Raw genomic sequence first — 27,109 nt, 5'->3', positions numbered from 1 at the left:
GTGGATCATGGAGAACCATCCCTGGAAGCAGGTTCCCAGTTAAGAAGGGCAGGATAATGATGAAGTTGATTGCTTCTCTTTTAAGAAGGATACAAGCTGAAGGTCTTTCTCACCTGCTTTTGACACTGAGCTGGCAAATTCCAGCATTTTCCTATTGATGTTAAAACTAGTTTGGTTATTAGTGATAAAGATCTTTGCAGCCATGCAGCTGGGTCTCCATAACACACACACACACACACACACACACACACACTCACACAGTCATTATCTATGATTGAATTAAATAACTCCCAGAAATCACACCTTCTAAACATCTGCTTTGGAGTGATCTGGACCATCAGCTTTGATCTTATCAGTAGTGTGACTTTCAAATTTCCCTCCTAACTTTGAGCTTTTAAAGCTTGTCCCTGTGTGTTTGTTATAAGGATGCTGTAAGATGATGAAACACTCCAAACGGATGCCCTTCCTTTGTAACTGCCATAAATCTCCGCCTCTCCGCCGGAGCCTGCACAAGATTGATCACTTTTCCTTTCAAAATTCGTCGAAGCTGTAGAAATGATATGCAGGCACTTCTTCAACCAAGTGATTATTTAAAAGGAATGAAATATGGAACAGGGTTTTCTTCTTTGAAAAAACAACGTTTAAATTTTCCTGATCACAAAAGTACTGGCAGCTCCATGTAGACACTTAGGAAAATATAGAAATATATAAGTAAGAAAATATTGATATATATTTCATTCCCTTATTTTTCCCATGCAACTTTTTTTTTACATAAAACTAGAATGCACATCAACTTTTATGGCTCTCTTTTATTACATAAGATTCCATCACAAGCAATTTCCCATGGTGTGTAAATTCTTTGTAATCTTTATTTTTAATTTCTATGGAATACAATGCAGTTGTGCCTGCCCTGATTTACTTACCCGATCCCCTTTTAAAAGACATTTGGATTCTTTCCAGCTTTTCACTGTTATATGTTACACTGCAAAGAGTCCTTTCATTTCTTGTAAGTGCATAGAAGGACAAAAGTTTTAGGACGGAGATGGAGAAAAGCTACAATTCTTCCATCTGTCTTAAACCGGTCTTTCTCCACCGCTACATACCAGAGTGAACTCACATTTGAAAACACTCTTACATGCATGATGAAATGCCACTAGGTTGACAGATTGCTTAGTGGTGATAATTCTGGATCAAATAAAAAGGAGTAAACATGCTTGCAGCTAGTGCGGAGGTGGCTGTAGAGAGTATCCGTGCAGACATGGGGCTGAAGAATCCATCTGGCAAACATAGTTGTAGGCTGCAGAGCAGCCATGAAAATGGCAAGAATTGTCAAGTGGAGAAAAATATAGATTTCAAAGCCACAGGTTGGATTAGATGCTTATCCTTTGGAGAAATAAATTGCAACAGGAATGGAAGCATCCTCATCCCAGTGGCTCAGGATCTGATTTCTCTGACCATCCGCTGCTTATCTCTTTCTTCAATTTATGAAATGGTGCCTTATAGTAATATGCCTTATGGCATAAATATAAAGTTAAAAACAGTCAATAAAATGCATAAAACTAGGAAAGCAGTTACCAGCCCTTCAAAATCATGTTTGAAACATTTAAAAGAAATCAATATCTTAAAGCAGCATTTACGAGAAAGAAAATACACACAGACGAATGTGGTACGAGGATGGTCAGGAAATGGGTAATTTATTGCCCAGGCAAGACATGAAATCCAACTATTCATTTGACCTTTCCCTGACCTTGAATGTTCTACTCTAAATGCAAGATTATTTTCTTCTCAAATCAAATCTTACATCAGTTAATCTTATTTTAGATAAAAGATACTTTTTTTTTTTTTTCCAAAGCCATGTTCAGTGAACCCAATATAAAGAACAGACGGAGTGGCACCTTGAAATAGCTTCATTGGGAAAGATATTTGATGTGAACGATGAGATCACTTTTCTAAAAAGTGGCCCCGTTTTAAAAGCAGTGGGCCAAGTTTGGAACATCAAATAGCTCCTCTGTCTCATCTCTTTCTTGGTTTCCCAGCCCCGGAAGAAGAGCTGGACACAAAGTGATGTATTGTATTGTCAGTCATGGACTATGTCTCCCCCCACTCCGAATGCATGTGTGGAAGTCCTAACTCCCAGAATGACAGAGTGTGATTGTGTTTGGAGACAGAATCTTTAAAGAGGTAATTGAGGTTAAATGAGGTCAGCAAGGTGGGCCTTATCCAATACGACCGACACCCTTACAACAGGAGGATGTTGGGACATAGTCACACGCTGAGGGAAGACAATGTGAAGACACGGGGAGAAGACTCAGAAGGAACCCACCATGCCGGCTCCTTGCTCTCTGACTTCCAGCCTCCAGAATTGTGACAAAATAAAATTTCTGGTTTTAAGCCACCCAGACTATGGTGCTGTGTTATGGCTGCCGGATTTTTAAGAGGTTGGACCTTATCTTTAATGATTTAATGGAGCTTAATGAGAAAATAGGATCTGCTAAATAGAACTTCCCATACAAGAGTAGGATGTGAATTGACGAGCAAAGAGGAAAGTGTTTCTTTTTTAGTTTCTCTCAGTTGTCCGTTGGGGCTTTTGTCAAAGCTGGGTGAGAGCACCTCAAGAAAACATAGTAAAACTTAACCAATAATTCCAGTCCTGACAACCACAATCCCTGCTTGGTGTTCTCTCCCATTTGTTAACTCCATGGGGTCAAGAAGTTTCCTCAGTTTCCTGTTGAAGAAGCTCAATAGATATGTCTGATGAGTTCATGAAAAAAATGGGTTGATCATGACTCTATGTTATAACGACAGAATTTACGTCTAGAAAGCTTTCATTCATTCTATATTCACATTGACAACATTTCAAAGTATTGGGTATGTGATAGGTTATCTCCACTTATGTAATTCAAATAAACACAGATGCATTCATTATAAGTACCCCCTCACTCATCTGGAGGTTTGAATCCATCAGATGTCCTCTGATTTCTGCTAAGTCACAGAAAATGTCACACCCTGCGGTTACATATCATGTTCATATTTTGAGAGGTAGTTTCACATCCTTCATTGTTTTTGATCTACAAAACTTCCTATAAGGCAGAGAAGGCAACCAGACTTTTCTTGGGAACTGGGTTTCTGTCAGCATCTCTCCCTCAGGAGCAGTGTCACCTTGACATACTAGGCAACTCCCTAGCTTCAGAATTACATTCAAATTCATGCCATTCGTTATTGTTCTTCCTTCATCTATTTGCATTTGATGGACTCAAAGTCACAGTTACACCTGCCAGGCCCAAGGTAATGAGGTGGTGGGCAATTCTTCATCCTATCCTTCTGGGCCTTTAGGACCTCCTATAGTGGTACCCGAAACCCCCAATGTAGCCCCAGGGTGTTCCCCCACCGTGTGCTCAGGATGGACCCCAGGAGGTCTGAATCCCAGCCTGGCATTTCTTCTACCCTATCTGTGCAGAAGAATCACCTGGCAGCTGGTTAAAAACATGGCTTCTTGGCCATATCCCCAGAGATCCTGATTTACCCTTCACCTAGAGAGCGGGAGGGAAGAGCCCAGAAGTCAACATTTTTAACCCCCACCCCAATGCTAGATGTTTTTTTTACACCAGTGGTCCCTGGCCCAAACTTTGGGAAACATTGTTATAGAGTATAAAATAAGACCAACACAGCCCACTTTCCAAGATGACTATTGGCTTTTTCTTTCAGAGACCTGTGTCAAAGGAATTCCTACCAGGTACGATTAAGCACCTGGTAGGGTGGACAGGCAATTAATTTCAGAAGTAAAATTAACTAGAGAGGGACTGTGTGCCAATCAAACTGCCTGGGGTTGGTGCCAGACGCACTTCACTTTTCTCATATGTAAACTACAGTCATGGAAAGTGCCTCCTAGAAAGGAGAGACAGGTGCCTCAGAAGCCTCAGGTGCTGCTTCTCAACATCACCTGCCCACTGGAATCACATTGGAAACTAAAAGCACTGATGCCCGGGCCCCACCCCCAGGGATTCTGAGGCAGTTGGGGGCCTCCCAGGTTGTTATGTATCATGAGAAGCGCTGAAGAGGAGACCCCACCTTGAAGGAGGTTTCAAGCAGAGCCTGGCTCTCGTGAGCCACCTGGAAAAAGGTAGCCAGTGCTATTTAGGTTTTTAAAAAGATGAAGTGAGTTTTAAAACGATTATTTCTTCTTCACCTGTCTCTTGTTATCTTTTGAATTTGCAACTTCCCATGTATCTTTAAAATCTGAGTATGTGTCAGGTGATGGGGACTATGGTGAAAAACAGGGGCGAGGGGGCGGGGAGGAAAAACCGAGTAGCTGACCACCTTCCCATGGTAACAGTAAGAATCAATGAGCCTCAGGTGCTAAGATCCCGTGTGCCAGGCCTCCTGTCCAAAGTCCAGGTGGAGAAAAGCATTACATTAGTGGCATAAGTGTTGATCCTGCCCTGAAGAAAATTTTGTGCTTAACACATCTAAGGGAATGAGAACAATTTTCTCATTCCCATCAAGCACAAGCCCTTCCCCCTCCTTGAAAAGACCAGCCGTTGTTGGCGTTTTTCAAAGTGTATTCCCTGGATCACCTGCATCAGAATCACGGGGATTGGTTCAAATGCACATGATGGGGCCCCACCCACAGACCTACAGAATCAGAAGCTCTGGAGCCTGGGAACCTGCAGTGCTTAGCATTCCAGGCCCCTTACAGCTTGAGAATTGCTGCTTACTTGCAGAGCACCAATTAAGCCTCCGGACTCCTCGAGAAGGCTCTGCTCCCGGTGGGAATCGAGTGGTTACCGTATGCAGGTTCAGGCAAGGGTCCCTTTTAAGCACGGAGAATACGGAGCATCGAAAAGGGGGCCTCCGACCCCGGGCCTGCGAGCCTGCACTACGCACTCGCCCACGTAGCTTTCTGCAGTGTTCTCCACGCACACATGAAAAACAAAACCAGGACAGAAGAGATCCTTCCTCCTGCTATTGACCTGGTTAGATGCTTTATTTAAAAATCTCAGCACATTGTTTTGGACACACTAGCAGTTTACTGCTAGGACACAGCTCTGCTGATAAGGAAGCGTGGCACACCTTGCTCCCGCTACTGGACAGAGGTGGTTGTGCCTGTGCCCCTGAGCCCTGCGGTGCAGAGCAACCACACTGTCTCTTCCAACGCCCCTCCGCCCCCTTTCTGATTAGTGATTCCCATGGTCTCTGTTAGTCTAGGTTAAGTCCAGCTTGGGTGTTTGATTGCCTTTGTTCGGCTGTCTGGGATTTGACCCCCACCATGGCAAGCATGGGGAGCCAAGGTAGAGGATTGTGTTGGGGACGCAGGCAGAGTGGGGGGAGGGCTAACTCATCCCCCCACATGAACCTGCGGCCCCAGGTCCCAGCCCAGCTCCAGAATTCCATCCTCCCTCCCCCATGAGGCTGTGAACCTGTATTCAGGGGTTCCCGGGCCTAGTGGAGAGGATTATTCAAATTTGATGATCCCCTTCCACCCGAACATCATTAAATAAACTAACAATAGACACCCAGCAGAGAAAACCAATTCCCCCTGGTTGGTGGGGGGAATGATTTCAGAATGTTTAACCGTTTCACAGATGGGTCTGGGTTTCCCGCCCTCGGGAGCCCGGGAGGAGGCATCAGGTGTGGGGCAGGAGGCCTTAGAGGAGAACACGCTTCAGGATGTCCTCTTGGCCCTTGGAGGAGCGTTTACTGCCTGCATGACAATGGGCTGCGTGAATAATTGCCATCTTTTTCCATTTGCAGGAGACTCTGGCATCGCAAAACACAAAAATGATTTCATCCATAGTCATTTCACAGCTGATTGATGAGAATAAATCAAAGGCAACCCGGGCTGCGCTGCAGGTGCCCTGCGCTCCCGCCCCGCGCGCGCATCCGCAGGCCTCCGTGGGCCTCCCTCCCGGGGAGCCTGGGCCCCCAAGGGGCTTCGCATCCATCACCATCACGGCCCGGCGCGTGGGCCCCCCAGCCGGCAGCCTGGCATGGGAGGCCCAGGGCGCTCTGCTCGCGGAGCCCTGTGCACCCGCCGCGCCCCGTGGGCACCAGGGACCGTGCACCTGCGCGGAGCTCTCCAGAACCTGCTCTGTGATGCGCCTGAAGGTGCCCGAGACGCAGCCCCGGCTGTGCGAGGCCCACGGGTACTGGGTCACCAACCTGGAGGACAACCAGGAGGACGCCTTTCCTCCCGGCGCCCCGCAGGCGGGGAAGGGGCCGCTGGTGTTCAGCTCCTGCGTGCACCTCAGGGTGTCCCAGCAGTGCCCGAGCTCCGGCGGCTACCTAGATGGGGCCCTCCCCGGCCCGGCTCAGCAGCCTCAACGTGCAGGCCCCAAAATGCACAGGTCGGTCCTGTCGCTCCACCTGAGCTGCAGTTCCCACAGATTGACGCCAGATGGAGCAGATGGCCCAGCTAACGGGGCGCCCCTCTGCAGCGCCTTGAAGCAGGAGCTCACCCAGAGGAGCCCAGACCTGCCAGGCCGCCACTGGAACCCAGGTTTGCAAGAAAGTTTCTTGAAGGAAAACCCAGCGTTGGAGCAGGTGCATCTGGGGCCCTCCGCCTGCCCTTGCAGTGGCTCACGTCGGGTAGAAGATCGAGCATTCTCGGACGTGGGAGTTAATCAGGTCACTGTAAGCAAAGGGAGAGAGGACTACCCAGACTGTGGCCCGGGGCGTGGTGCCAGCCAGCTGGCCATTCACATTCCCGGCTGGAGTTACGCGACAGGTGAGTGGCGCTGCCGTCCTGGGGAGGTGGGGCTGCCAAGTCCAGATCCCTGGCTGTCAGCTCATCCGTGCAAGTCCCCCGCCAAGGTGGGCGGCCACTTTCTTCTCCGTGACTTATTTCAAGGAGCAGTTCTCCGGAGCCTCACTCTATCTGCTCTGCTCTAAGGTGACGATGGATAATTCAGTGTTCAAGTCTGCCTTAGATTTTCACAGATACTTTTATAGATTCTGGGAGACCTTCCCTCTTGTCTCCAACAATAGCTCCAGACCCTGTAGCATAGTGAGCAGGAAAGGCTAGCCCCCCTGGTGAAATTATTTTAGGGCCACATCGCTGGAAAACAGCAGAGAGCAAAGTGCTGTCCACGCCTAGAGGTTTTGTGTCTCTGGGCTGAACATCTGCATATCTGGAAGGGTCCACAGTCCTGCTCCTCTTTACCTTTCAATCCGGCAGTTGGTATTTATGGATTGCTCTTAGAGATACAGTCCATAACTGTGTGTGCGCGCGCGTGGGGCAGTGTAGGTGTGTGCATGGGGGAGATTAGTACTTATGGGACATTTCTTTAAAAAGTTGGGGACTTTCCCTGTCAAAGAGCAAAAGCAGGAATTTTCTGGGGCAACTCGGCTAGAATTTGTTGTTCGGTCTGCCACTGCCAGAGCAAGGCAGATTTCCCAATGTCAGCAGCCCTGGGCACCCCTTTACCTTTCTTAAGAGATGAGGAAGGGGCAAACAGGCCTTCGCCCGACACGAGATTTCTTTCTCTGTAGAAAACTTCCAATTTTCAGTTTTACTTTCAGCGAGAGAGACTCTAATTTATGAATTAGTGACTTTCCACTCGGGGAAAATATTTAAAGATAATAGTAGTAAAACTGGAAATGCAGCATACGTACAATAATTTTATGGTATAATTTTCGTCCATTAAGGCTTTATTAATTAATAAAAATGGCTGTAAAACATTTTAAGCTATAATGTGCATAGAAATGGTAAATGATGTAATTAATTTTAACAAGCGTGTGTATATTGAATGCGCAGAGATTTTTAAGGCAATTTGACGTGCCTTTCAGGTTGATTAGACCATCGAAATGCTTCTGAGTCTTACAGACTTACTGCAAAAAGGAAGATGTAAGCCCTGATCAATGTTACAAAGATGGGCCTCAGTATCTTAAGAAATCACCCGAGTCAGGGGATCCCTGGGTGGCTCAGCGGTTTAGTGCCTGCCTTTGGCCCAGGGCACGATCCTGGAGACCCGGGATCGAATCCCACGTCGGGCTCCTGGTGCATGGAGCCTGCTTCTCCCTCCTCCTGTGTGTCTGCCTCTCTCTCTCTCTCTCTCTATCATAAAGAAAGAAAGAAAAGAAAGAAAGAAAGAAATCGCCCGAGTCAACCATCTCCTCTTCCTGGTCCATGAAGATTCCGGAAACATACAACCTACATTGTTGTATGTCTGTCCCCTCCACCCCCACTGAAGCACATCCTTGTCTTTATGTTGTGTCTCATGATGTGAAATAATCCTTTGGATTTATGGCATGTTCCTCAAAGGCTCTTTAAAAATCCCTAGAGCCAGGTCCCAAACATTGGTTTCACGGGAAAGGAGCATGAGCAGAGAAAATCCCCCACCCCAACCCCAACTTATTTGGTTTTGGTGCAGAGAAGATATTTGATTTTGACTTTGTAGAATGACTGCTCGTGTAACTGATGTTCTTAGGCAAAGAGTGTGAGTCACTTCCCATGGGCCGATTTCCCTCAGAATATACTCCAGATCCCAAGGATTCCATGTGGGTGGCTCTGAATCATGTGGCCTCATTCTACCATTTGAGGAGATATATTCACAGAGGCTGGGTCACCTTTTTGAAAGTTGCTGGTCTATTATTTTCTTGTGCAGTGAATGTAGACAGGCCACCCCAACTCTCCGAGCCTTTCTTCATCTGAGTAGCTAGATAAGGGGTGCGTTTGGTGTTCTCGAAGATTCCCTCTAGTTTGGAAAAATTAAAACTGCTCTATTTGCCACAGGTGACATCTGTGAGGGAGAGTGTCCATGTGACTCTGGGTCCCTCAGTCATCAAGCTCCAATTACAGAAGCTTGAGCTCGCCATTTTGCGCACATGCCTCAGATGCGTACATAGACACAGTCACTCACACAACCCTCCCTAGACTTTCCTACTTTCTCACTCAGAAAGTCATTTGCAAGGGGATGTATTTGTTCCCAGGTGACAAGAACACGCTTCTTGTCCATGCTACTGAATTCTTGCCTGAGGTTTATAAGCACCGCCCATGGGCTTTAACTGCCACAGCCTGTCCTGGGCTAATCTACACAGACCTCCGATGGTGAGCTTGCTGACCTTCGGTCTTGACAGAGCTTTCTAGCCTTATTGCAAGTGCTTTCTGACAGGGACAGTGCTCATTAAAACTCCGAGGAGCTGTTTGTGTTTCCTGTCTGGAACGGGGATCTCGGCGGAGGCATTCTTGACAACCTCCTGTGGCTACACAAGCTATTAGCGGTCTTCGTATTTCATAGTTACTGAATCTGATTCTTTTTATCTGAAGGATCCCCAGATCCTGTGCGAGCAGCATCCTCTCCAGCCGCCTTGCTGACATTCAGCCACAAGGGAGGTGCAGTCTGGAAGGTTCTACAAACAGGCGAGGCCGTTTCAGTTCTAGTCATTAGGTCACCAGACAGGAAGTCCTATACATTGTGTTCTAGAATGAGTCTCCGGGGCACACATGCAGAAAGGTTACTAAGATTAGGGAAAATGGGAAACTTTCACACATTTGGTGCAGTAGAGATAGGCCATGTCTACGGGGGCATCACATTCCTTGTGTCATTCCTTGTGTCTCCACTGTCGGTATGCCTCCCGCCGGCACCCGCAGGATGGGCATTGTACAGCTCCCTGCTCTGCTCTCAGGAAGGGTTTCATTGTCTTCAGCACTCATCCTACCAAGGACCGTAGCATATACCATGCAGGTTCTAGACGCCAGGTCCTGACTGATCGGTTGTGTCCATTTCTTGGAATCCTTCAGACCATTCTGTAGAGATGGTATCGTTATCCCTATTTTGCAGCTAAGACAAAGGAGGCTTGAAGATGAAATGATTTGCCCAAGTCCACATGGCCATTAAGTGTCGGAGCTGAGAACAGTCCTGTGCTTGGCTCTGACTGTACTCTCTCAATGACAGCCCTAAGCAGAGCAGCTAGCTGGGTGGAGACTCAGTAGTGGGCCCCATCTCCACTATCACCACGATGGGAATATTTGAAGACCACTCATGGACATAGGGAGTAATAGTAGCGTTTGGTGGCCAGAATCTATTAGGAGAGTGAGTTACCCAGTTAATTTCTAATTAAGTTACTAAGCTACATCATTTGGTACAGGTGGAACTTATTGGCTCAGAAATCCTTCCCAGCCTGAAATCCCATTCTCTGTGCTGTCCTATGGGATGTACAGTATTGATAGGAATAGTTCTCTTTGCTGGGTGTTGCATGCCTGAAACAGTATTGACTTTGGTACGTTACTTCTTGCCAGTTTCATTTTGCATCTGTGGCCTAGATCTGAAGCTTTCTCCTGTTCCCAAGACATCCATTGATGTTCACTAGATGCTTTTGGAGAAGAGACTTTGTACTTTTTTTTTTATTTGCCCCAAGCATTGAAGTTCTGTGGCAGACTCTGTGTCTCAGTATGCTGCGCTGGTGCTCAGACTGCTGGTGGCCTTGGTCTGAGAAGTTCCTGGTGGAGCTTAGCATCACTGGTGATCAATGGTGTGAATGGTTGGAGAGGATTCACTGGAGAGGAATGACTGGATCCCTGCTGCATCGTGAAAGGTCTACTGTGTCTACCAGTGTTCTGATGCTATGATCTAACACATGGGTAGCGAGTGAGGTTTATGTCATGAAGAAAGCACTTTCATCACTAAGGGAAAATGATAGACCATATGCATACGTGTCAAGCCTACCAGAGAAATCTGCATTGGGTTCTGCTCCTTTAGTCCCATGAGAACTTCTTATCAGGAGCCAGAAAACATTTGAGGAGCTCTTATTTTACAAATACTATTTTCTTTCTTTCTTTTTTTTTTTTTTTTTTACAAATACGATTTTCCTTTAATGATCTAGAACTGGGGTCTACAATCTTTCATTGTAAAGAGCCAGATGGTTTCCGTAGTGACTACTCAACTCAAGCAGCCACAGACAATGCATAAGTAAATGAGCATGGACATGTCCTAATAAAGCTTTATTTACAAAAACAGGCAGTGGCCCGATTTGGCCTACTGGCTGAAATTTGCTAACTCCAAACCATTCATCCTCCAAAACAAATTTTACTCTGTTTGCCAGTCTTGCATGTTGGCTTCTCTGGAAACCCAACTTTGAGCTGGAGGTTAACGGGCATTTATTAGGGAGTGGTCTTGGCATCTGTGGATGGGAAGGGAAAAAAGTAGGAATGGGCAGAGGGAGAAGTCGCTCTGTGATGCGGTCATAATGAAGGCCTGCGGGAACTCTGAATTTGGGATGGCCCATCAGAGTTATTCTGAATTGAGACAAGGCGGCTGTGCCTTTACCTGCCCCGCCCCCCCCCCCCCCCCCCCCGGGAAGGGGCTGTGACCGTGAGTGAGGCAGCTCTCTGTGCCAGATGCTTGCCATGGTCCTGGTGGACTCTCAGCAGCTGGGGAATCATTCCTTCTTTCCTGAGGGGGATCGAGGGCATCACAGTGCACATCATAGCTGGCCATGCTGCCCTTTAATCTACCTTTCTCGTCTGTGACCTCCTACTTCTCTAAAACACCTCAAGGATCTTGCATGGCTGGATCTGGGACAGTGAGGTGGGGGCATGCGCGTGGACCTTAGCACCTGAACAAAGAGGATACTGGAGAATTTGCTCCCCACCCTTGATGTTTATTCATTCATTCAGTAAATGCGTGCTGGACATTGTCCTGGTGCAGGAGCAGCGACTTGGACCAGGTGGTGTGGTGGGTGTGCTGAAAGGTGGCCAGACGCTGACTGTTTGGAAGGAAAAGCCAGCAGGGTTGTGGATGATCAGGTGTGCTGGTGGTGCCACAGCGACTGGATGTGCCTGTGGGGCGTCCCCTGAGGCTGCCTTGACCAACTGGATGGGGAGTTGTCTCCCAGGGGCTGGCCCACATTTAGACCATGATCACAAGGAGCGCCATTGAGGACCAGGTGAACTATCTGCCTGTGTCTTCTTACGTTTTATGGAGCTACACAAGAAGAATCGAGTGGAATGAGTTCTTGTGTTTTGTTTTGTTGTCAACAGTAAACCAAGCCAGTGGGTGTTAGAATCAGCTGGCAAAGGGACCGCTAAACTGGGACCCCTGGTATCTAGCAGGAGCTGGAGCGCAGGGGTTAGCAAACTGCAGCCCAGGGGGCCGAACCCACCCGTTTCTGGAAATCAGGTTCCCTTGGGACACAGCCATGCTGTTCCACATGCTGTTCTGTGGCTGCTTCCTCACTAGACAGCAGAGTTGACTAGTTGGGACAGAGGCCGAGTGACCCATGAAGCCCATAGTATTTGCTCTCTGGGCTTTCACTGGAAAAGCATGCCACCTCCTGCTCAGGGGCGGGCTCTCTGGGTGACTTTGGGCAGGTCCTTTTCCTACAAAGTCTCCCATTGTCCCACCTGTGGAATGGGGGGGGAGGGATCATCTCTGTAGGTTAACTCCCAGAATGTAGGAAAGATGCTCAGAGTCCAAGGGAAGAGCTCTCTCGTCCTTGACCTCCAGCGCCCTGCGTACTCTGGGTTCGCCCCAACCTTTCCCAACCAGTACCCTCCTGGCTTTCTCTGACTCTTTTTTCTCCCGCTCCAGAGATGCAGTGTCAATAAGGTTCAATGTTGGCACGTGCTGTCCTGCCTCTTTGTACGTCAGCAGCAGGATCAGGCACTTCTTTTTTAAAATATTTTTTTTCAATTTTTATTTATTTATGATAGTCACAGAGAGAGAGAGAGAGGCAGAGACATAGGCCGAGGGAGAAGCAGGCTCCATGCACCGGGAGCCTGATGTGGGATTCGATCCCGGGTCTCCAGGATCGCGCCCTGGGCCAAAGGCAGGCGCCAAACCGCTGCGCCACCCAGGGATCCCAGGATCAGGCACTTCTGTGCCACCTGCCATTGCCACTAAGTGGTTTAGGCATGTGTCCAGCCCCGGCACTTCCTGCTAGTGCCAGACCAGTGTTCCATCTAGACAACCCTCCCTCAGTCACATGACATTTATTGTGTCAGCCACGGTGTCAGGCACTGGGTGAGGCTCTGGTTCCATAACACTGAAACAAAACTTAGATATGGTCTCCCTGGCATGCAGGTTATGGTCCAGGGGGAAGACAGACATCCAACTGACTCCCCAAAATAAGTGTGATTGTAGACCACGGTCAGTGCTCTAGGGGGTAGTGATGACTGTAAGAGAGTTTGACAAGGCAGGCTTAATTGAGAAGAAGGGACGTTAGCAGGAACTTTCTGAGGAGGAGCCTTTTAAGAATTGATTCTTGAATGGTAAGTAGAAGGGCCATTGTGTCCCAAAGCTTTGGGTCATGACACTTTGGAGTTGCTGAGAAGGTCTGTGCACCTCCCACATAGTAAGTGAGGCCATGTGAGCCCGGGCCACAGTCCTAGGTGGGGTTAGGGGCTTAGAGACCAGAAAAAGGATTTAAAATTTTACCCTAAGTGCAGCAAGATGGTGTGATGCAATTTATGCTTTAATAAGATCATCTTGCTTCTCAGAGAGGGTGAGAGATGGAAGCAGGTGAGGCCATAGCTGTGGTGCACCTGAGAGCCATCCTGGGGGCTGCAGAGGTGAGAGAAGTCTGATGGTGGAACTCGCAGGCCTTGAGGACCACTGAGCTCAGGAAGAAGCCAGAGGAGGTGGAACCCGGATTTCTGGCTTAAGCATTCAGAGAAGGTGGTGGTGTTTTTGTGTACGGACTAGTTCTTAGAGCAATTTTAGGTTCACGGCAAATTTGAGAGAAAGGTGCGGAGATTTGCCACAAATCCCACATCCCACGCATGCAGCAACCTCCCCTACTGTCAACCTCCCCACTGAGTGGTACGTTTGTCACAGTCAATGAACCTACATTGATCTACTACAATCACACAAAGTCTGTCGTTTACTGTAGGTGCTCTCCTGGGGCTGTGCCTCCTGTGGGTTGAAACACACGGGACTGTGACCCGTATCCACCACTGTAGTAGCCTAAGGAATAGTTCACTGCCCTAAAAATCCTCTGTGCTCTATTCATCTCTCCCTCCCACTAACCCCTGGCAACCACTGACCATTTTATTGTCTCTGTATTTCACCATTTCTGGAAAGTCCAGTAGTTGGAATCCTACAGTACGTTGCCTTTCTAGGTTGGTTCCTTTCACTTAGCGATATGCATTTAAGATTCCTCTATGTCTTTTTGTGACTCGATAGCTCAACTTTATTTATTTATTTATTTATTTATTTATTTATTTATTTATTTATTTATTTATTTATTTATTTATATTTTTAGCACTGAATAATATTCCATCGTCTGGATGGAGCACAGTTTCTCCGCTCACCTGCTGAAGGACATCTTGGTTCCTTCTAAGTGTTGAATAAAGCTGCTGTAAACATCTGTGCGCAGGTTTTTCTGTGGACATAAGTTTTCAACTGCTTTGGGGAGATACCAAGGAGTGTGACTGCTAGATCGCATGGCCAGAGGATGTTTAGTTTTTGTTGGTCTGTTTGTTTACTTTTACAGAAAGCTTTCCCAGAGCGTGTTTAGTTCTGTAAGAAGCTGCCAAACTGTCTTCCAAAGTAGCTGTACCATTTTGCCTTCCGGCCAGCCAACGCGTGAGGGCTTCTGTTGCTCCTCATGCTCACTAGCATGTGGTGTGGTCAGCCTTCTGGATTGTGGCCATCCTAATGGGTGTGTAGCGGTGTCTCACTGTTGTTTTAATTTGCAATTCCCTGATGACATGGAGCATCTTTCCGTGGAGCATCTTTCTGCTTACTTGCCATCTGCGTATCTCCTTTGGTGAGGTGTCTGTTAAGGTCTTGGCCCATGTTTTACTGGAATTGTTTGTTTTCTTCTTGTTGAGCTTTAAGAGTTGTTTGTGTATTATGGATAACAGGGAAGAAGGTTTTCATCCAGATGGGGAGGATGCAAGGAGGAGCAGAGATGACCCCGAGTGCCACAAGGTCAGGATACATTTGAAGTGTCAGTGGAACCTTCTGGTGCAGTGGGCAAGCTGGAGGTTGGGCCCATGAATCTAGAGCTTTGGAGAATGTTCTAGGCTACAGGTGTGGTTGGGAAGCTTCTTCCTAGAGTTGGTGTTTTATGCTGCAGAATTGTTTGAGAAGGCCCAAGGAAAGAGAGGGACAGGGACTGAACAGGGTTGGGATGCAAATATTTGGGGCCTGGAAGGAGCAGCAGCATTTCTATCGGGTGGTAGTGCTATGAGCTCCCCAGCTTTTCCATATTGGGGTCTTAGTGTTGTCGGGCACTGGTCCAGGTACTTCACCATTTTCATCCCTTTACTGCTCTAAAAGGCCATGAGGTGGGAACATTGCTTACCTTCAGGTTCCAGGTAAACAGATTTGCACAGAGGCACCTGCTCACTGTGGAGGGAGGGGCAGGCTTCACACTCACGCATCTGGCTGTGTTCTGCAGCCTCTGATGGCACATCCCAGGCCACCGTGGTCACCTTTGTGCTCAGTTCTGTTTGCTTCTATTCTTGGTAATGGTCGTCTCAGCTCCTGGACCCCAGGCTCAGAAGCCTGGGTCATCTTTGAACCCCTTCCCAGTCCCTTGCTGCTATGTTTGGTCACTGAAAAAGCCGAAAGTCTCCCACAGCCGTCCCTTGGCCTCTGTGTCCACCCCCACCACCCCTATCCATACCTTTCTTTATTGCCTTCATGAACTTCCATGCCCAGATGGATTTATTTTCCTGATATAAAACTAATACGTTACAGGCAACTGAGAATAATAAAAAAGCAGAATAAAAAGCTTAATAATCATTGTTAATACTTTGGTGTATTTGTTCCAAGGTTTTTTACGCATGTATGTTTTTTTCTTTTAAATAGTTGAGATCCTGCTACGTATGTGATTTTCCTCTGGGTCTCTGCCACTCAGCCCTAGGTCATAAATATTTCCTGATATTAACAGTACTTTACAGAGAACATTTTATTGACTGAAATGGTGAGTTTTATGGACATATCATAGTTTATTTAACTATTTCTTCATTCTTGGCCCTTAAAGTTGTTACTCATTTTTCACTTTTTGGAATAATATTAATGCGAACACTGGGTGTGTAAGGCTTTGCTAGATTACATCCTTTTGGAAAAAATCCTTTAACTGGCAGATCTAGATCAGAGAGTATCAACCTTTTAAGGTTTTGGGGCACAGTGCCAGATTCAACTGCAGGAGAAGCCGAGGTGGAAGCTTCTTTTCTCAGTTGTGAAGGCCCTTTCTGTATACGTGCTTGGCCAAGATTAGGGACCAATCTGCTAAGTTCTGCAAATTCCAAGATGAAAACTCCAGCCTTGTGGTTTGAGCTGGCATTTCTGTGATTGCTGGTGAGCATTCCTTGTTCCTGCTTCTCACCTCGACCTTGGCTGTGGCTGTCCCCATGGCCCCGCACCTCATACCTTTCTTCTTTAGGCCTCAGAACCTTTCTTCTAGGCCTAGACATGTGGGGCCAGATCACTCTCTGTTGTAAGGGCTGTCTGTACACTGTGGGGGGTTAACAGCACCCCTGACCTCTGCCCACTTGGTGCCAATAGCCCTCCCTCCCAGTTGTGACCAAATCAATTATCTCCAGACATTGCCTGGTTGGGGGCACAACAAAATCCCCCATGGCTGAGGACTGTTGGCCCTGTATTCTATGCCTAGACCTCCTTACAGCCCACGGTGATGACAGACCAGCCTGCTCAGCAGTCCTTGTTGCTCACCAGACTGAGACACAGCCTCAGCACTTGGTCCAGCCATTTCTCTTAAGTACCCAACTCCCAGGACTTTTATGGCCTATTAATATGATATATTTGCTATATTTTGAAGACCATTTTCTTCCTCTAGATTGCATGGAGCTTGAGGTCAGGATCCAGGTCTGAGTCTTGGCATTGACCTCTCCACAGCCAGCAGAGAGCTACACAGCACAGAGCCCTTGCTCAGGACTTGTGTGCTGGTTGGAGGACAGGCCATTTTGATGACCCAACAAAGCCTTGCTGATGTCAGGGTCCCTTAAAAGCCAGCTGTCTTGTCTTTCCTCAAACCACCTCTTCCTGTGGACATATCTAAAACCTCTCTGGCCAAGAACGGGTGGGGAGCCATGTAAGATTCATTGTCCAGAGGTAGGTTGCAAAAAAGTGAAGTGAAAACTATGGCATTCCCACTTGGTTTTAAAATTTAGCAGGAAAAAATTTCCAACTGTTGTTTCCCTCCAAGAACTCAGTAAGTATTACCATGGAACAAGTTCTCATTATCCTTTAGATGATCTGATTTAATGTTAAAAGAGAAAACCTAGGGACAGTGTTGCAAAAACATTATGAAGGGTTTTGTGTGTGTGTTCACTTAGGTCTTGGTAAATTTGGATGAGATTGTATTGTTTTCCCCAATAATCTCGACTATGATGTTCAGATCATCTCCCAACATCTATATGATCTCTCAAAGTTGTTCATGTCAGCTACCTCAACTGTCTTTATGGGGGGGAAAAGGCTTTTCCCCCCGCTTTTTCCCCTGAGGCATTCCCTTAGTTGTATGAGTGGCTTGTGTCCTCACGTTGTTTAGGAAATGGTCATTGAGAGACCTGGTTTCAAGGGCTGTGGCGGGCTGACCACAGAATAAATGGTCTGATCTTCTAAATTGGGCAACTGCAGAGCTGCCATCTAAACCTGCCTGAGAAACGGTGATCGTCAGGGGAACGTGACCGTCAGAAGACCGTGGGTGTGGGGACGAGATTCATCTGAGTTTCAGTTCAGGCTCTGCTAGCTGCTGACCTTGTGCACAAGGACCGAGCACAGTGGGTGTGCAGTGGAAATAATTATCTTTAGACCCAGTGCCACCTGACTTGTCTGTGGGAAATTCATGTAGACGGGATCTTGGAAGAAGGAATGGGTCTAACAGTGAATTCTGTAAGAAAAAGTGGTCCAGGAATGGGTGACCCTGAAGAAAAGGGAAGAAAAATGTGTGAAATAGGTGGTGGTGTGTTTAACTCCTCTGGCTTCGTGAGCTCTCCTATTTTCCCCATTATCTTAAAGCAGAAGCAGCTCAAGTCTTTCCAAAAAATATGTAACTTTATTTTCCGTGCTCCCCACTAACTTTGGGGGAAGGAGAGATAAGGATGGTAGGACCAGCCTGGAAAGTCATCTTAACCATGCTGCCCCAATAGCTTGTTGCTAAATGCAGCAATTGTCCTCCATTTGTTACACGGGATCATTTATTTCCTGGATTAGGTCAGAGCCCGGTGAGGGCATCCCTGTGGATGAACCACCACAGTTCGCATGGGGACATTCTGGCCGCCACCTGTGGCTTGGGAGCTAACACCAGAGTGTGGAAAACATGTTCTCAACCAGGGGCGGGTGTCAGGCACACCAGGGACTTTTTCAAAAGGTCCACACTGGACTCTGTGCTGGAATCCAGTGTCTTTCCAGTAAAGAGCTCTTTTCTGAAGGATGTAGGGGATGGAAAATAATTTTCCCTCCACCCTCCTAAGTGTTCTCTGGGGCCCCTATAAAAAAAAAAACAGATTAACCAGAGAAAAGCAAATCCGTTTATTGACGTGTGTACATGGGCAAGGGCATGCGTGGGAAATCTGACTCTGAACAGCGGCCTAGAGTCCGGCTTATGTAGATCTTCAACAAGGACGATGGTTCTGGGAAGAAATGACAGGACAAAAGAAAGCAGCGTCAGGCTTCCAAGGTCAGCAAGGCGGGGAGGATCCCAGGTAAGGCTGGAGCTCGTTATGTCCCTTCTGCTGGTGCTGTCTCCTGGCTGATGCGTCTGCAGTTGTCTCTGATGATTAACTCCTGTCCTTCCTGCTGGAGAGGGGAGGAGGGACACCTCTGTAAATTTATGCTGTGCTTTTAGTCAAATAGGGAAATGGGGAGGGGGCAGAGAGCATTTCTTCTCCTGGCTTTTTCTCAGCTGCTCTCAGCTCCTGCAAAGTGACATATTTTGGTGAGGCATATGCCACTACCCTTCAGGGACAGTTCTGTCTGGAGGACAGCATGTCCCTTCCGCTGTGTGCATCATGATCCTCTGCTTTCCGGGGATAATGGTCAAACTCTTCAAGGTTTGGGGGTCCTGAAGTGCAGTTGCACAGGGCCACGCACAGTGAGAACCTGCTCCCCCAAATGCCTGCCCTTCCCCACTCCCATTCTTGTGATAAATGCCCTGTAGGAACTCAGAGTAAAACTCAGAGTCTGGGTGAGGACTATATAAACTGGCCTCTTAGGTGGCGGTTTTCTATAGACTCAGAAGTTGGCGACAAAAGCTAGAGAAGTCCAGGTTGTTTTGATTAGTTGAAACATTTGGGTACAAGGACTGCATCATTTTGATCTTCTGTGGGACTACCTCGGTCTTCACTGTGCTTTGGTGTGTTGTGTCACGAGCCTACATTAAGGGAGGGGATCACTCATATTACACAATGCCATTTCTGGGGGGGCCCCACAAGGAGTGACAACTCCACACTCCCTGATCCTAGAGCTGTGTGTCTTCTGAGTGACTCTTCCCTCTCAGGACATTTGGTCTGTGCAGCCCCTGATGTTTCTCCTTCCACGTTACCAGAAAATCCAGGCAACTTCGAGACCTGTCTCTTGTAAACATGCAGGGTCTTAGGGCGATGTTTGGTGTTCGGGCTTGGTCTTATCTTTCCCAGGTACTGATATCTAAGTTGGCTGGAATGAAGGGAAAAGGTGTATAGTTTTACTTAAAATCTGCTCCCTCTTTGGACAGGAGACTAAATTGAGGGTCTAGGCGTGCATTGCAAGGTTGGTATATATTCAGCAGATGAGGAGCTCTGGTGTGTTAAGGTAGGGCCTTATCCATTTTTGCATAAATGTGGATTATATTGAGGTGATTTGGCTCAGATGGCCCGTGTAGACGGTGAAACTGACCTTGAGTTCCAGTGGCATCCTGTCCTGCACCCCATAAAGCAAGACCGGTTCACGAGTGATCACAAAGAAGCTGTGAAGAGTGGTGTGTGGGACCCCACCCGCAGAGTCTGGGACTGGTGGTCCTTAAAGCATGTTGAATGTCCCAGGGTCGCTTGTCTAGACCTCAGGGAGAAGTTGGTGTGGGAAAGCCCATCCTCATGGTCTCAGCCCCAAGCCCTCCTTGGCTCTTGGCATCATGGGAACTCTGTGGTTTCTCCCCAGCATCCATTTAAATGCTTAGAAAAGGCTGTAAATGTAATGTTTCTCTTTCATTCCTTCTGCTGTTTTAATGTTTTCTTTTCCTCTTGTTAAAAAATATATATATATACTCATTATAAAAGTTAAAATGTAGATAAGCCAAGAGAGGGAAATGAAAAGCAACCAAAGCCCTACTACCCACGGTAACACCACTGCGGATATTTTCGTAGATCTTCCTGAACAGATTACTTGGATGCAGCAAACATGTTTTCTTTATTCTGTCCTTCCAGTCCTTTCTGAACAGAAAAGGCGTCCTGTAAAGCATCACTCTAGGAGGCTACTCATCCTCAGCAGTGGACTGTGAAGCTCATTTTCATGTCCTACAATATTCCCGCTAACCTTGTAATAAGCTACCCAGGCTTTCATTGCATGGATTTACCTGGGGGTTTTGTTGTTGTGGTTTGTTTTAAAAACCTTCTTATAGAATAGATTGTTTTCGTTTTTTACATTTTTGTAACCAATGTGTTGACAAGTGTCCTTCTACAGAAATCTGTATGGGCATTTCATATGATTTCCTAGACTCGGATTCCTAAGGATTTCTGGGTCAAAGGATAGGCAGAGTTTGAAGGCTTTTAGATCTAGGTTTCCAAAAGATTTTCTGCAACAAGTATCTGAAGTTACGCTATCGGTACATAAACACCAGCTTCCCTGAAGATGCACAAACGTTCAGTGTTGGCATCACAGCGATTTCCATGCCATTTTGATGAATGGAAAATGATATTTATGATACATGGATGCAAATTTTTTCATGTTGAACTTTTCCCCTGTGGTAGATCTATATTTCTGCTCTTGTAAATTGCCTGTGTATTTTCTTTGTCTGCTTCAGTCTTTTTTTTTTTTCTTTTGGATTTGTATTTATGTTAAAATCTCCTTTTTGTATTTCTTTAATGTTGGGCATCATACATTTTTGAACTTTGAGTTTTGAAATGATTTAAGTTGACAGAAGAGTTTCAAAGGTGGTACGGAGAGTTCCTGGATATCTCCTACATCTAGCTTCTCCCTGTGTCTTACAGAATCGCAGCACTTTTCTCCATGACAGTTCCTCCACCCCAGCACTATCGGCATTTTGGATGGGGGGGGTCTTCACTGGGGGGGCTGTCCTGTGTGTTGCAGGGCTTAGCAGCATCCCTGGCCTTGACCCCAAGACACTGGTAGCAGAGTCTCCATTCATCTCAGCCGTACAAGCAAAAATGTCTCTGCACATTGCCACATGTTCCCCGGGGAGCAAAATCACCCGCAGCTGAGACCCCCTGACCTAAACGAGGCAATCAGTATTGCCACAGTGCTTTTAACTAAACTCCAGACTTCATTGCGATTTCACCGGTTTTTCCACAAATGTCCTTTTTCTATTCCAGGATCGCGTCCAGGGCACCACATTGCATTTAGTCACCATGCCTGTTTAATTTTTGACAGTCAGTAATTTTTATTATTTTCCTAAGCCCATTCTCCAGCTCCTTTGTGTAAATCTGTAATCCCCCTGGATGTACGTCCTCAGGTGGCAGAAGCTTGGCGTCTCTTTTCCCTGAATGGTTTGCCCATTGTCTGTGGACGATTGATGAGATAATCTATTATTTCTCTACTGGCTGGAAATGCCAATCTTGTATCGAATTAATATTTATACGAGGATTTCCTGACTCGTATTTCCAGTTTCCTTCTAGAAATTTCCATGCTTTTAAATATTACGTGACTCACAGGAGCTGCTCTGTGACCATGTAGGCATTTGAGAGATGGGGCATCTTTCAAATACTCCTAAATGTGACATCATGTTGGCATCTGATGTGTTTCGTCACTGCGGGACTCAGGTGGGGAGAGGCTCTGGCTGCCATCATACTTTATCAAATTTTAATTTTATATTAAAAAAACCCTCTCATTTCAATCCCACACTCTGTTGTTTGCTTTTCATCAGCTCTACGGAGGTTTAACTTGCTTACCTTAAGGTACACACGTTTAGCATATGTGCCCATGTAGGCAGCATCACAGTGGGATACAGAATATTTCAGCTCAGAAAAATATTTGGCTCCTTCCGAGCCCATCTTCCCCTTCCTCCCTGTATCAGGAAACTGCCAATCTTGTTTTTGTTGTCTCTATTCTAGAATCTATATAAATTGAAGGAGATTGGGCTTTTTCCTCGGAAGTTTTCTTCCACTTAGACTAATGCTTTTGAGATTTTTCCACATCACGACATCTATCTTGAATTTCTCTCCACGATGTTTCATAGTTTTCACGATAAAGATCGTTCATGTGTTTTGTTAAATACATTCCTGCTTATTTCACGTTCTGAATGCTCCCCAAAATGACTGATAGTGATTTTAAACACTTCATGTCCCCTTTTTTATGCTTACACATAGACATATATAATTGATTTCTGTATAATGACCTTGAATCCGCGATGTCATTAGAAGCACTTAATTATAGTAGCTTTTTTTGTAGATTCCCCAGGATTTTCTACATACACAGTAATATTATGTATGATGAAAATTCTACTTGTTTTTTCCCATCTTGATGCCATTACCTTCTTTTTTCTTGCCTTTTTACACTAAGACTTATCAGTAAAATGTGGAACAGCAGTAATGAGGGTGAGCATCCTGGCTTATTCCCTTGTTAGCTGCCAGGATTTAAAAATATAGATAGGAAGGTGAGGTAGGTAGATAGAGTCCATCTGCCAGGTTGAGAAGAGTCATTCTACTCTGATTTTTTTCTCTTTTATTTTTTATCCTGATATAACATAAAATTTATCCTTTTAACCATTTTATGTGTGTACAGTCCTGTGGCATTAAATATATTCAGTAATGGTTTTGCAACCATTACTCCCATGGATCCACAGAATTTTGTTCATCTTGCAAAACTGAAACTTGGATTCCCCATTCCCTCTCCCCCAGTCTCTGGAAATCACCATTCCTCTTTCTACAGGAATTTGACTACTCAAGACACCTCATATGAGTGGAATTATACAGTATTTGTCCTTTTGTGACTGGCTTATTTCACACAGCATAATCTCTTCATTTTATCTACACTGTAGCCTGTGTCAAAATTTCCTCCTTTGTTAATGTTGAATAATAGTCCATTGTGTGGATGGACCACATTTTGTGCATTCATCTGTCAATGGACACTTGGTTGTCGTTGGGCCCACCTTTTGGCTTTTGTTAATTATGCTGCTGTGAACATATTTCTTTGAGTCTCTTGCTTTTAATTCTTCGGGGTATAATACCAAGAAGTATAATTGCTGAATCATATAGGATTTCCATGTTTAATTTTCTAAGAAACCACCATTCCATTTTCCACAGCACCTATACACTTCACATTTCTACTAGCAAAGCACAAGGCTTCCAATTTCTCTGTATCCTTGTCCATACCTGTCATTTTGATTTTTTTTGGTAATAGTCATCCTAGTGGGTGTGCACTGGTATCTCTTTGTGGGTTTGATGTGCATTTCCTTAATGGTTCCCTAGTGATATCGAGCATCTTCTCATGTGCATGTTGGCCATTTTGTATGTCTTCTTTGGAGAAATGTCTAGTCTAATCTTTTGCCAATTTTTGTTCTGGTGGTTTCATTATTTCTATTTCAAATTTGATGAAAAGTGTTTATTATTGTTGAACACTGACATGCTTTGTATGTACCTCTTGAAATAATAGGGTTTCTCTCCTTTATATTGTAGCATGGGGAATTACATAAATTTTCATGATAAATTAACTATATATTTCTAGGTTAAACTCTATTTAGTCATGATGTATTATACATCCAAAAATAAATATATTGCTGCATTCTATTTGCTAATATTTTTAGGAATCTTTTTTTTTCAATATTTGTTCCTTTTAAATATGGAAGAGTGGTATGTCCTTTTAAAAAATGTTTTGGTTTTGGTATCAAGAAAATACTAGTTTTATACAACGAATTGGGAAGTGATCTCTTTATTTCAAGAGGAGACTTTGGGGGGTCGATATTATTTCTTCCCTGAAGTGTTTGGTAGAAATCACAAGTGAAGTCATTTTGGCCTGAAGTTTTCTCTGTGGGAAACCTTTAAATACAGATTAAACTTCTTTAATTATTATAGGACTAGTCTTTTTACTACTTCTGCAATCTGTTTGGTAATTTGCATCCTTCGAGGAATTTGCCATTTCCTAAATTGTTGAAATTATTGCCACAAAGTTGTTCATAATATTTTTTTTTTACTATCCTTGGATCTGTAATGATGTTATCTCATTTGTTTTGGGTACTCATAATTTGTGTCTCTTTTTTTTTTTGGTCCTTATCAGTGTAGCTAGAGGTTTATTCATTTTATTAAAATTTTTCCAAGGATCTAGGTTTTGTTCCATTTATTTATTTATTTATTTTTTTTAGTTTGCCGATTTTCTGTTACACGGATTTCTGCTTTTAGCTTTATTATTTCCTTGTGTCTATTTACTTTGTCCTAAATTTGCTCCTCTCCTGTTTAATTTTTTAGCCTAAGAGGGAAACTTAAATCAAATGCTCATATCAAATATTTTCACATAATTATTTCAAGATGCGAATTTCCTTCTATTTTTGATATACATTTTTTCACACTCAGTTCAAAATCTTTTCTACATATGCTCCACCAATATAGCTATGTTTTATGTATCTTCATAGTATGATTTATTATCTGATAAGGCAAGAAGATAATCACTGCTCTTTTTAAAGGTTATTAGCTATTCTTACTTATTTTAACTAGAAAATTTAGACCACTTACACTTATTTTGACTACTGGTATGTATGGATTTATTTCCATCATGTTATTTTGGCTTTCTCTTTGTCCTACCTTTTCTTTTTATCTCTTTTCATAACCTTGTAATTAATAATTTTTTTTATTCTACTTTTTTTCCTCTGCTGTTTGGAAGTTATACTCTTTATTATTTCATTGACCAGCTGGAAATTGTAACATGTGAAATTAACAAAGCTGAAAGTTGATATTTTTAATCCTCTCTCAAACAATTTAGAATCTTAACTCCCATCACCCCCTCAGATTGATCATTATGTTTTAGTCCTATTATTTTTTTTATATTTTGTTTTAGGAGTCCTATAAATCCAATGTTACTTTTACACAATCTGTTTAATTCACCTCATGGTTACCACTGCTTGGGCTCCCCTTTCCTTTATATATGTCAGATCTTTGCTGCTGATATCAATTCTCATCTTCCTAAAATATATATTTGAGATGTCCCTTTTGGTGGCACATCAAACTGGAGGGACTTGTAGGGTTTTTTTGTTTTGTTTTTTGTTTTGTTTTTTAAGATTTTGTTTATTTATTCATGAGAGAGACAGAGACACAAGCAGAGAGAGAAGCAGGCTCCCTGCAGAAAGCCTGATGCAGGACTCGATCCCAGGATCACAACCTGAGCCAAAGGCAGACACTCAACCACTGAGCCACCAAAGTGCTCCAAAATGGAGGGACTTTTGGTGGTAAACTCTCCAAATTTGTTTGGGGGTAGGGAAGTTGGGAATTCTAAAAACATTTTTATTTCACAATATTCTTGAAAGAAAACTTTGTAAGGCATAAGCTTCTATAATGACAATTATTTTCTCCCACCCGTCTGAAAATATTATCCTAGTGCTTTGGGCTTCCAGCTGTAGAAGGCAGCTGTAGGCCTAATAATTGTTGACCTTTGTATTTTTTTTCCCCACTGTTTTTAAGATCTTCTGTTTGTGTTGGGATTATGCCTCACCACGACAGTTTTAGATGTGGATCTCTTTTTTGTTGTTTGCATGATTTGCTGTGCTTCATGAGGCTGATGGTTCTTTTTATTAGTTCTGGAAGTTTCACAACCATTTCTTTATTTCTTCTCCATCATTTCTTTTATTATCCCCTGTCACTTCTGCTCAGATGTATTTTGTACTCATTCCATCCTCTTTCCTCTTGGCTTGCCTTTCAATTTCCATTTATTTGACTCTCTCTGAGGCATTCATTAAACTTTGTTTAGGCTAGTATTCTACTTCACTAATTCTGTTTTCAGCTCTATCTAAGTTCACCTGAGTTTTAAGCTTCAATTAATGCATTTCTTCGTTGTGGGGAGCACCTTTAAGTTTCTTTTTGAAATTGCTCTGGCCAGTTTTATAGTCTCTTATTCCTTATTGATAACTTTGATTAATTCTTTTATGCCTCCAAACATGTCAATTATTTTATAATTTCTATCTGATATTTCTAGTATCTGAGGCATATGTAGTCAGAATCTACAGTTCTGCTTATCTACTGACTCTTGCTAATGGTGGTTTCTTGCATATATTGTGATTTTTGGGGTTATATATGCGTACTTTGGTAACCATGGTTACCATATATGATTGCTCTTTGGCTACTGTGATTCTGAGCACATGTTCACTGGAACTTTATCTGTGGAAATTCTGAATCCTACATTGGGGCTAAGTTCCACCAGAGATTTTCATGCTCCTCTCAGGTGGGCTCACATTATGCTAAAATTCCAACCTATGGTTGTTCATACTGAGTGGGTTGTGTGAATATTGGCCCTAAGCCTGAGAGGGGATCGGCTTGTGATTGTGACTTGGTGTTTCATGCAGGGGTTTCTAGCCTGACTTCCCATAGTTTCAGTCACCAGGTTTTGTCCACTAGTCTATTTGTCCTTAAATCCAAAGCTCTGGATGACCAGAAATCAGCAGTTGCCCTTAGAGAAGGTGGATTGGTCTCCAATTTTCTTCTTGGGCTCTGAAGGGTTTCCTTACTTTCCTTCAAGCTGAGCTATATGTATTTATGCTTATTTCCATGGTTTTTAATTGCTTTTTAGCATAAGGGTGTTTTGGGTATCTAGTTAACCATGTTGTAGGAAGTAAAATATTTTTTTTCCAGTGGAATTTTCTTAAGTTAGTCATTCATTTAAAAAAATGTTGGGATTTTAGGGTATTTTTAAAAATTAAATTTATAGACTAATGGTCATTGTTACAATATTAATTTTTAAAGCCTATACATTGTTGCATTTTATTTACACAAGGAAACTTAAGTGGTGTTTATTTTAAGTTGGGTTTTTTAAATGACCTCAATAGGCTTTATCTAACATCATTACAG

General features: G+C 44.5%; 1 protein-coding gene across 13 annotated transcripts in view; it reads left to right on the top strand.

Moving 5' to 3' along the window:
• C28H10orf90 (chromosome 28 C10orf90 homolog) overlaps positions 1–27,109 on the top strand; it is a 206,234-nt gene that overhangs the window by 138,600 nt on the left and 40,525 nt on the right. For all 13 annotated transcript variants that reach the window (XM_038579103.1, XM_038579094.1, XM_038579098.1 and 10 more), the window contains one exon: positions 5,752–6,724. In XM_038579103.1, the coding sequence (XP_038435031.1) occupies positions 5,752–6,724 (973 nt within the window). The remainder of the gene's footprint in view (positions 1–5,751; positions 6,725–27,109) is intronic.

This window comes from Canis lupus, chromosome 28, assembly GCF_011100685.1.
Source record: "Canis lupus familiaris isolate Mischka breed German Shepherd chromosome 28, alternate assembly UU_Cfam_GSD_1.0, whole genome shotgun sequence".
Classification (NCBI taxonomy): Eukaryota; Metazoa; Chordata; class Mammalia; order Carnivora; family Canidae; genus Canis; species Canis lupus.
The sequence above is the reverse complement of the archived record's forward strand: the minus strand, read 5'-3'. Positions and strand labels throughout refer to the sequence as shown.